This window comes from Morus notabilis, unplaced genomic scaffold, assembly GCF_000414095.1.
Source record: "Morus notabilis unplaced genomic scaffold, ASM41409v2 Scaffold1285, whole genome shotgun sequence".
Classification (NCBI taxonomy): domain Eukaryota; kingdom Viridiplantae; phylum Streptophyta; class Magnoliopsida; order Rosales; family Moraceae; genus Morus; species Morus notabilis.
Genome location: NW_010362783.1, coordinates 15,577 through 27,187, shown reverse-complemented (window position 1 = coordinate 27,187; position 11,611 = coordinate 15,577). Strand labels below are relative to the sequence as shown.

Genomic DNA, 11,611 nt, shown 5'->3' with positions numbered 1-11,611 from the left:
ATTATAATTATAATATCATATTATTAAAATAATTATAATATTATTATAATATCACATTATATAATAAAATAATAATATTAGAGTTATTAATATAATTATGATATTATTTGTTACAATATTACTATTACATTATATTATATTATATTACGAGTCTGAATTTTAGATTGAGAAGATTGTAAATTTAAAATATTATTAGGGGTATAATAGGTATTATGAAAGTTTCATTAATTGTATTATATTGATTCTTGCACAATCTAAAAGCTAAAGTTGCATTTAGACTGTTTCTGATTTTAGCTGTAGATTATTCAAAAATTTTTCAAAAACCACTTTTAAAGAGATTTACCAAATACTAAAATTAGCTTTTGTTACAAACAAAAACTAATTTTAGGAGCAAAAAGCAATACCAAACGTATCATTCATCCTTTTACGGTTTGAAATATTCCTGCCTAATGTGAGAAATTAAGTGGGTCTCATGGCAAGGTGGGCGAACCTTAGTTCGATGGACGGATGGAGTATGATTCAGGCCCTTATTGCTGCTATAGCTGAAGGAATGGAGACGTGAGGTGTATCACCTGATCTCATTTTTTGATTAGAAAAAAAAAAGTTCCTCACATTTTAGATAAAAAAATGTCATTTTTTTTTTCCTAAAACACATTTGGTGATCTTGTCTTAGATAACCTAAAGTCACACATAGAATAAATATAAGATGATTAATGAGTTTATAAAGGCTGTGGTCCTGTCCCCTTGCATGCCGTTTTTAAGGGTGACCAGTTCTACCCAATGAAGTTGTAACACCATCATGTTTTTGTTTTTATTTTTATTTTAAATTACTCTTAATTTTTTTTTGATACAACACGAAATTAAACCCATAATCCTTACTCAAACCCTTCCAGTATCATTAGACAAAGAGGTCTTAGGTGATTACTCTCAATTTTTAAGATAGAATAAACAAAAATTCTTTTTTCAAATTAAGCAAATCAAGAGAGACCAGCGTTGAATAGTACCTAGCTATAAGGTGTTAGTAAACATGAGAAAATGATTTTATTTATTGTTGAAGAAGATTAGAAAACTTTTAACGTTAACAAACAAGACCATGATAATTGAGTAGTTAATTACTTGCACTAGTATCGCTTTCATTATGTTCTTTTTCTTCTTCTTTTTTTTTTTAATAGGTTTTTGTTGAATATGCGTTTCATACTTTATTTTTTATTCTTTAGGTAAAACACACAAAAACTCAAGCTGTGAAAGTTTTTTTATTTATTTTATTTTATTTTATTTTTATTTTCTCTGATATAATCTCTATACATTATTGTTGTCAGTGTGTGCTAGATTTAAGATTCGATAATTATTATTTATTTTTTTCTACAATATGTCTATATTAAAGACACTACAATCTTTTTTCCCCTCACATCTATTCTTTCTTACTATATATAAGTCCGACTTCCCAAAAACACTGTTTAATATCATCTTCGTTCTATATTTTTGTCGTTTTCGTTTTTTTTTTCCCTAAACTTTTCATCTAGCTTTTTACTCCTTAAAATTTATATATCCCTTTATAATTCTCAAAAATGTTATTTATCAAGTATGACCTCCATAAATATTTTCTCCTAATTGTTCCACTGAAATAAGTTTTCGATTCTATTCGTTCTTTACCAAAATGTATACTTTTAAAAAAAAAAAAAAACATACTATGATTAAATCCATACATACGCAGAAAGCATAAAACTCTTACTATTCACACGTTTTTCAACTAAAATGATGTCGTTTTAGTCAAAAATCTCTTCCATTCTTTTTTTTAAGGTCCTTTACTTTATTCTTTTTTGTTTTCTACCCTAAAATTTGTTTATTTCTTCATTTTATTCATTTTGACCCTTTTTTCTTATTTTTTCCCGAAACTTTATTTTATTTTTTTCATTTTTTTGGTTCACTTTTTGCTAAAACTTATTTATTTCTTCATTTCATCTTTTTTTTTTACTTTTTATTTTTTTATTTTTTTGCTTTTACTAAAAACTTATTTATTTTTTCATTTTGGTTCTTTCAAGTTTCACCCAAAATGACACTATTTTGGTCGAAATGCCCCCTCCCCTCTTTTTTTAAGTCCTTTATTTTATTTTAGGTTTAAATTTATAGTCTAAAACTTATTTATTTGTTTATTTTGATTCTTTTTGACTTTTTTTTTATTTTGTCCCAAAACTTTATTCTTTTTTCTTCCTTTTGTCTTAAAATTTAATTATTTCTTCATTTTGGTACTTTCTTTAACCTTTTAATTCTTTCTCCCTAAAATTTATTTATTTCTTTACTTGGTCCTTTTTTTATTTTTTATTTTTTGCCTTGAACTTTATTTTTTCGTTTTGATTCCTTTTAACCCTAAATCTTGTTTATTTCTTCATTTTAGTCTCTTTTTATCCTTTTTCCTTATTTTTGCCCTCAAATTTTATTTTTTCCGTTCTTGTTCCTTTTGTTCTAAAACTTCTTTATTTCTTCATTTGGTCCCTTTTTAATATATTTTTATTTTTTTTGAAACGTTTTTTTGTTTTTTTTTTTTACATTTTGGTTCCTATTGCCCTAAAACCTATTTAATTTTTTTTTTCATTTTGACCTGACTTTTTTTTTCTTTTAACTCTAACTAATTAACTAACGTCTTTATTATTAAATGAATTAAAAATAATATTAACAGGTGATCAAAACTTAACATACCGTTTACTTGCTGCGTGGATAGCACGTAGAGTTAAACTAGCATTAATATAAAGGACATCTTATTCAAATGGAGGAGAGAAAAAAGTTAAAGTCTCGTTTATTTCACCGATTTGAGTTTAAAATTTAAATTTTGTTATAGTAAAAAGTTCTCAGAAATAATCACATTTAATTTTTTTATTACAGTAAAAAATTCTCACATAAAGTCACATCTTAACTCAAATTAAAAATTTAAATCAGCGAACTAAACATGCAATTATTTTTTAAGAAATAGTAGAAAATATGCCAATATAAAAAACTTAAGAAAGTATATAAGTTAATTTTTAGTTATAGAAATTAATAGGCCATAACTTGTCAAGTTATGGTTAATAACCAAATAAGTTATGGACAAACTTATTAAATTATGATTCATAACCCGACAAGTTATGGACAAAAACTGTGAATAACTTATCAAGTTATAGTTCATAACCAGATAAATTATGAATAAAAATAATAATTTACTTATTTATTAATTTATATAAACTATTAACTTATTAATTTTAATTTATCTCAAATCTTAACTTATTTTTCTTCTTCTCCCTTATTTTTTTTTTCCTCGGCAATGCTGTTTATTCAAACGGGGACAAATCCTCAAACTCAAGAAGTGGGCCACTTGAGTGGGACTCCGTGCATGTATCTGATTGGAAAAAGCTACCTACTAGACTAATGAGCTACTTTCTATTTTAAATGGCGTTTTGTACGATTTGTAGAAAAAACTTAAATTGATGAAGTGAACGAACTTATTCTTCGTACTTATCTCATTTAATCTCTCTTTCATTGAAAAGTTGTTTCGAATAGTCATAGAAGACTAGTCAAATTTATTAGATGACAAGTCGACTATTCTCTTTTTTTTTCTTATAATGTTCCATTATTTATTTCCGTTATTTATCTCGTTGCTTCCGATATATGAAAAGATGTTTCCATGGCTTTTAGCCATCAAAGTTATAGAAGACTAGTCAAATTTATAGGATCATGACAAGTAGCCTATTCTCTCTGTTTTCTTTTTAATAAAAAAATGTTATTGATTACTTTTCCGTTACCTAATCGGAGAGTTATCGAAATCTCGGTTTAAATAATATTTTTTCTTTTAGAAAATGTTTTGATTACTTTTCTGTTACCTAATTGTAGAAGACTGTTATTTTTTCTGATTACTTTTCAGTAACTCAAATACACAGTCAATTAATTGATACTGCCGTGTCCATTATTTAATACTTTTTATACGTATCTTGTTTAAATATCATTATCTTCAGATGAAAAAAAAGTTGTCTTGATGACTTTTCCATTATTAAAAGCATGCATAGAAGAATAGCTAGTCAAATTTTACAGTAACATTGACAAGTAAACTTGGCAATGGCATTCTCCTATAAATTTGGAAGCGCTTGAAGCATTTGTTTTCAACACTTTCTCGTTTGCTTTTGTCCTTTTTATTATTTTTCCTTGGTTGTTTCATTTACCATACATGGAGCTCACAATCTCCCAGTACACTTCCCTTAAAGTACCACCTTTTATATCTAGCCGTTTTAAGGCCTCCTCTTATGTGAATAGGTTGAATATTCCAATTAAACCTACAACAAAATTAGATACCAAATCATCCAACTTTCCTTCAAAATTATGCTCCACCAATAAATTGAACCAGCCGATAGGGCTCTATGGGGAGAGCAGGTTCTCAAAGCCCTTATTATTTGGCCAACATAATCGTAATTATAGTCGGGTATACTTTATTTTATTTCTTTAATTGCATATTAGTTAGTTAGTACACGCTTAATTGCTTCACTTTGTAGTAATGGAAATGATCATGCAAATTAATTTTGTGAACCACCAAACATCCTTTTGTATTGATGAAAATATTGTTTAGTTGCATTTTTCATGTATAATGAAGTAAATGTGGGATCCCTTAAAACAATTTTAGTTTTGACTAATGGGATAAAATTTATAAAAATATCAACATTTCTTTTGCGTAAGGATAAATGACATGCACGAATGCGAAATGTTATGTACAAACTTTTAACTATACATATATATGTGTAATACATGGGACCCACATGGATTTCAAATTAATTTTAAATAGAGTTGTTGGAGGCTTGCTTGCTGAACCATTTGAGCATTTTTCGTTACTCAAGTGTTTTCTATACATAGTCAGTCTTGTGATTTTGATTGCCTTGGTTAGTTTTTCAAATTTCTTTCAATTGAACTACTTACAAATTCAACTAATTATGGTTTTAGGCATGCACTCAACTTGAATTTGAAGGTTCAGACCCGGTCCTTCACAAAGATCAACCTGAATCAGTAGCTCCCAATTTGGTCGCCAAAGTCTCACATTTTGGATCTGTTTTCTATAAATTCGCAAGGCCTTATACAACGATTCAAGTATCAATATCATCCATGTAAGTAAACTTTTACACAAATTTAGAGGAGGAAAAAAAATATTGATTTTTGCAATACAAGAAATAATCTAATTTCGCATAGTTGTTTATACAACTCTATGTATATGTTTTGTTTTGGTTTTGGTTTTGGTTTTGGTTTTTATCTTTTCATTTTTTTTTGTTTTTTGTTTTTGGAGCAGATGTATATTTGCAAGAGTAATGGTTGAGAACAAACACTTGTTCCAATGGTCTATGTTGCTTAAGGCATTTCCGGGCCTAATATCTATAATTCTTGCAAACGTTTATATTACTGGCATTAATCAGATTTTTGATGCCGATATTGATAGGTACGTATTTTTTTTATATATAAATATATATATATATATATATTTACATATATAGCAGCACATGTCATGACGATTATCTTGGAACAATCTGTTAAACTTAAACTACATCACCAAATAAAAATAACAGTTAAAGGAACCACACCAATAATGGGCAAATAAAGCAGCCTCAAAGACTCCTGATTAAAAGTAAAAGGATATACAGCCATCTTGTATTGGCCTTGGTGCTTTTAATTTACGTTCAGGACTTGCGTGCTTCTTAACTGATTTCGTAGCAATTAGAATCACAGTGGTAATTTTTTTTCCCCCCACAAAATTAGTGCATGCAAAAGCCTTCTTACCTTTGTTTTGTTTTTTTTTTTTTTTTTTAAAAAAACAAAACAAAAAAGCCTTCTTACTTTTGTTTGTTTGATTTTTCTTTTTCATGGTTTAGTGTATTTGTGTTTATGTGTTATTTGTCAGGATGAACAAACCTTATTTAGCAATACCAGCAGGGGATCTTTCACTAAAACAAGCGTGGATCTTAACGATATTTTCTGCAATTGGGGGCCAGTTGATTTTATGGTTAATGAACGCCAACCTGATCACCACTTGTTCCTTTTCTCTTACTCTCCTATTGGTTACTATGTATTCTGCCCCTCCATTTTGGTTCAAAGGATCTTCTGTTGCAACACTTATTTCGGTTCCTTTGGTATTATTACTTTTCTCCAATCTAGAATCTTGTAATTAAATTTCATTTTAATTTATTTACATTTTAGGTGGTTGAAAATACAACATCATCGGTCCCCTAAAAAGTTAAAAATGGCATGAAAAATGTAATTAAATATAATTTGAGATCGATTATAATATGTAAGATTTTGTCACGTAAAATTCAGTTTATGATTAGAGGACACTGTATGAGACAAAGGTCAAGTACTTTATTCTAGAAGCATGAAATTCAGTTTATGTCGTTGTACTAGCATAAAGAAGAAGAGTATACTTTGTGAAGTTGCTAAGTTTTTTTTCTAGGTTCTAGTTAGGGCATCTTAAATTCTCTCTTCGCCACATACTACACGGTAGAGAAAAATCAGTGGTAATAGATTATTTGAATAACAAAAGCAGCTTTTGCAGATGAGTACAATTCACCATGCCGGTGTACTCTACGCCGCCACAACTTCCCTTGGACTTCCATTCCAGTGGAGGTACGTGTAACAATTTTTTGTTTTTTTTTTAAATTTATTTATATTTATTTTTCATATCTTGCTCTTTTTCCTTCAAATGAACGTTTGGTATATTATTTAATCTTAATTAATTTATAGCTTAAGTGTTTTTTTTCTTATTACAGCTTAAGTTATTGGGAATTATGAGATACAATATTACGTGGTTATTTTTGTCACGATTCAAATTCCACCTTTTTGTGATTCATGTATAGCTCAGTAGTTGTAATTTTTGAGAGAGAATTTTACGTGTAACCATTTGATTGAGTCACAGTTAGCGCGTATATATATATATATATAGTAACATCGCGTTTTCGTTGGCGCAGCTAATTGACATTCTATTTAGAATGATATAATTTAAATTCGACGTTTAATCTTCACTATATTTATCTGTTTTTAATTTCATGTAGTAATTTATTCCACATAACTTAATTAGAAAACCATGTTCATTCTCGAGATATTGTTGCTTAGTGATTATATATAAAACTAATGGAGATCCCATATGATGTAGGATTGATAATAAGCGAGATCTATTAATTACAACACTGGCATTTGATGGTCAAAAGGAAATGGTGTCATGGAAAACTTGTGAAGCAACTAAATTATTGTTTAATATTTACTGTATAAAAAAAACAAATAATTTATTTGACTATGCAATTTTTTATCGCTAAAAACATACAAGTATTCTCTTCAAACAAATAAAAATAAAAGTAAAATAAAAATAAAAAAACTTGGAAGTATAACTTTTGGTATTTCAATTAATACATATACATTAGTTTAACTCTTTATAGAGATCTGACGTTTCGCTTACAATTTACCCTGCAGCCCCCCAAACGTTTTCATTATCACCTTTGTTGAGTTGTTTTACTTGGTAGCTTGCCTCACAAAAGATATCACAGACATAGAAGGTGACATGAGGTAAGTTTATATATATCATTGCATCTTGTGGACTCAAAATCTTAAAATTTTCTACGTCAGTCACATTTTAATCTTATAAACATGTTTAAGCTATATAATTTGAGATCGATTATAATATGTAAGATTTTTTCACGTAAAATTCAGTTTATGATTAGAGGACACTGTATGAGACAAAGGTCAAGTACTTTATTCTAGAAAGCATGAAATTCAGTTTATGTCGTTGTGCTAGCATAAAGAAGAAGAGTATACTTTGTGAAGTTGCTAACTTTTTTTTCTAGGTTCTAGTTAGGGCATCGTAAATTCTCTCTTCGCCATATACTACACGGTAGAGAAAAATCAGTGGTAATAGATTATTTGAATAACAAAAGCAACTTATGCAGATGAGTACAATTCACCATGCCGGTGTACTCTACGCCGCCACAACTTCCCTTGGACTTCCATTCCAGTGGAGGTACGTGTAACAATTTTTTGTTTTTTTATTTTTACTTTTTCATATCTTGCTCTTTTTCCTTCAAAGGAACATTTGGCATATTATTTAATCTTAATTAATTTATAGCTTAAGTGTTTTTTTTTTCTTATTACAGCTTAAGTTATTAGGAATTATGAGATACAATATTACGTGGTTATTTCAGTTACAGCTCAGTAGTTGTAATTTTTGAGAGAGAATTTTACGTGTAACCATTTGATTGAGTCACAGTTAGCAAATATATATATATATATATAGTAACATCGCGTTTTCGTTGGCGCAGCTAATTGACATTCTATTTAGAATGATATAATTTAAATTCGACGTTTAATCTTCACTATATTTATCTGTTTTTAATTTCATGTAGTAATTTATTCCACATAACTTAATTAGAAAACCATGTTCATTCTCGAGATATTGTTGCTTAGTGATTATATATAAAACTAATGGAGATCCCATATGATGTAGGATTGATAATAAGCGAGATCTATTAATTACAACACTGGCATTTGATGGTCAAAAGGAAATGGTGTCATGGAAAACTTGTGAAGCAACTAAATTATTGTTTAATATTTACTGTATAAAAAAAACAAATAATTTATTTGACTATGCAATTTTTTATCGCTAAAAACATACAAGTATTCTCTTCAAACAAATAAAAATAAAAGCAAAATAAAAATAAAAAACTTGGAAGTATAACTTTTGTTATTTCAATTAATACATATACATTAGTTTATTGATTGAGTGATAAGCTATTGATATTTTGATCATATTTTTTATTTTTATCGTGTGTATGCAGGAAGCAAGTGCAAATTTTTATCAATTCCTCTGGAACCTTCTTAATTTAGAGTTTCTCTTATTTCCTTTCATGTAACGAATTAGTTGCCAGTTCATTATACGTTTTCCCCTATAGACTAGGGTGGGGTAAGGAATTAATTGAGTTTTGTGTAATATTTTTAAGATATTATCATTTTATTTCTTTTAATTTTGAATAAAGGCATTCAAGACAAATGTTATAATTGTGAGTTTATGTCATCTCTTTTAATTTTGAAAAAAGGCATTCAAGACAAATATTATAATTGTGAGTTTATGTCAATAGTATAGTAGTACCTTAGATAATTAAATTGATTCAATCGTTCATGTAAGATGTATATATCGAAGATATGTTTTTACTGCTCGCTTTCGTTTGATATATACACCAGTAAGAGAAGATATATAATTACCAAAAGGAAAAATACCTTGATAATAATACATAAGCATTGGATAAGATAATTTAATTTCCCGACCCCTAAAAGGCATCGTTGCTTCATAGTATGGTTAAAAAAAACAATGTCGAATACTTTCAACGTACACCAATTAAAAATAAATATTTATAGGTTGGTGTTAAATGGTTGGCAATACGAAAACGAAATTGAAAGCACGACTTTCAACATCGGTTGCTGGGAATAAAGGGCATTTCAAAGTGCTTTTACATAATATATGTAAGTGATCAATTCTTGTTGCAAATATTATAAGCCTTGTTTTGTTTTTAGTTGAATTTGTTTTTTTAAATAATAGAATTTTTAGTTTATAAGTAACCTTATTATATTTTTTTGTTGACTCTGAAAAAGGGGCGTGGCTAGTTTTTCTCTTTTCTATTTCTAAGCAGATGCTATATTAATGTATGCAGGTACACCATATGAATAATGAATCATCATCTCAAATCATTGGACTTTGTAGTCAAAAGGTATTTTTTCTTACTCAACTAGAAAAAAAAAACCTGTCCTACCGTATGAGTTAGTTTCCAAGTTTATTAGAACTTCAATTTTTATTTTTGATAAATGTTTCACTTATTATAAAAAGTTTAAAGAAATACGTGAAGCCAAATTAAGTAATCAATTATGATGCTTTTAATATCTGCTATCCTTTTGTTTTGGTTCGAACTGTTTTAACTTATGTTGTACTAAAACAAACACTTAATGACCCATCCTAGAAGTATAAAAGTGGTTATATTTACCCCCCTTTTAACGGCATACTCGACATAATTTTTAGATGACTTAAAATTCTTTCTGTACACCCTTATTATTACAAAATTGCCTTTAACTATTTTCATAAACTTATTAAGGATAGTTTTATTTACACTCACATCTTTACTCTCCACACTAACTTTTTTACTTTCCGCACCCTCTTCTAACTGCATACTCCACATAAATTAATTTATTACTTTAATATCATTTTTATTGATATTTTTTTTGAAACTTTGGGTATGGAGCGTTTTTTTAAAGTGCAATAGGGAAACAAAAAAAAACTAAAAATGATAAATAAAAAAGTAAATGAAAAAAACATAAATTGAGTTGCATCAAATTCATTGATTTTGATCAGACTCAATAGCAAATAAAAGTGTAGTAAGATACTACCTTATGAGCACAAGCAACATAATTAAAAAAAAAAAAAAAAGAGAACCAAGGGGAAAAACCCTGTAATCTGGCATTATAAAAAGCGAAAAAGGTGAAATGATTTGCTTAAAAGATTGATTAGTAAATAAATATAACCATGCAAAAGAAAAAACAAAAAGTAAAAATCTTCATGCAACGAAATTAAAGAAAATTAAACACACTTCTATGTAAGTTTTGAGAATAATCATTGAAAAGTGAAATTTTGAGTTTTGTTATGTATTTTTGAATTAGATATAGTTTATAATTTGAGAATATGATACGTTGGGTGTGTGGAGAGAAAAAAAAAACTCGTTTTATTGTCTTTTTTTTTGCCATTTTATTTAAGGGCTTTTTTGTAATAAGAAGTTTATAATTTAAGAGGAGTGTGCAGAGTAAAAAAAGGGGTGTGGATAGAACCACTCATGATTAGTATAAATTGTTAATATTAACTGTTCAATATTTAATACTATTTGTCTTTCAAAATTTAATTTTTTCAGGAAAAAGATATATATATATATATATATTTTTTTTTCTCTAATAGCAAGGAAGGATCATTTTTTTTCTTCTAAATACCATCACATAACAAACATTTTTAATTGGGAAAATGAGACAAATACCTCTTAGAATGTATGAGTCTAGATGTTTATCTCTTATTCTTGGTTGATATATATCCTTCTTTGTCAAAAAACTATATTAGTGCAAATGGCATTAATATAAAGTAAAAGAATAAAAATTCAGAAGTACTACTCACTCTAAAATAAGTTGAATAATTTTCTCTTCATTTTAATTAATATAACATAACATTTTCAGTAAAAAATATTATGGATTCTAATATCCGTATTCAGAAAACACGAAAATTAAAACGTACTACAAGGAAAGCTCAAAATTAATTTCTAATGTCTTTTTTCCTGCTCGACGAAATATGATAAACTACTGCAAAAACATATCAATGATACTTTAATTCTTGTTTATTTTAACATAATGTTTTGTATAAATACAATAGCAATTTCTTTTTCTTAAAAAAAAAATACAATAGCAACTAATACTAATACAATAACCATAAACACATGATCATGCTTAGATCGATCGATTGATTACAATCAATCTAAAGTATTAATATACTACTGATATAATTAATTAAAATTATAATATTTGTCTCGAATGCTTTTATTCAAAA

At 27.6% G+C, this 11,611-nt stretch overlaps 1 protein-coding gene across 1 annotated transcript; it reads left to right on the top strand.

Annotated features, from left to right (window-relative positions):
* The first annotated feature begins 4,146 nt into the window (after nucleotides 1-4,146).
* LOC112092455 (homogentisate solanesyltransferase, chloroplastic-like) lies at nucleotides 4,147-7,938 on the top strand. The gene is made up of 7 exons (XM_024168672.1): nucleotides 4,147-4,444; nucleotides 4,957-5,117; nucleotides 5,297-5,443; nucleotides 5,903-6,131; nucleotides 6,551-6,621; nucleotides 7,462-7,554; nucleotides 7,935-7,938. The coding sequence occupies exons 1-7, from the start codon at nucleotides 4,193-4,195 to the stop codon at nucleotides 7,936-7,938; spliced, it is 957 nt and encodes a 318-aa protein (XP_024024440.1). The 5' UTR covers nucleotides 4,147-4,192.
* Nucleotides 7,939-11,611: the final 3,673 nt, after the last annotated feature.

Bases quoted from the DNA above. Each gene is read 5' to 3' on its own strand.
- LOC112092455 (XM_024168672.1), top strand. From the start codon at position 4,193: ATGGAGCTCACAATCTCCCAGTACACTTCCCTTAAAGTACCACCTTTT. The intron at 5,118-5,296 runs GTAAGTAAACTT...TTTTTGGAGCAG, and splicing joins CAAGTATCAATATCATCCAT to ATGTATATTTGCAAGAGTAA. The intron at 6,622-7,461 runs GTACGTGTAACA...TTTACCCTGCAG, and splicing joins GGACTTCCATTCCAGTGGAG to CCCCCCAAACGTTTTCATTA.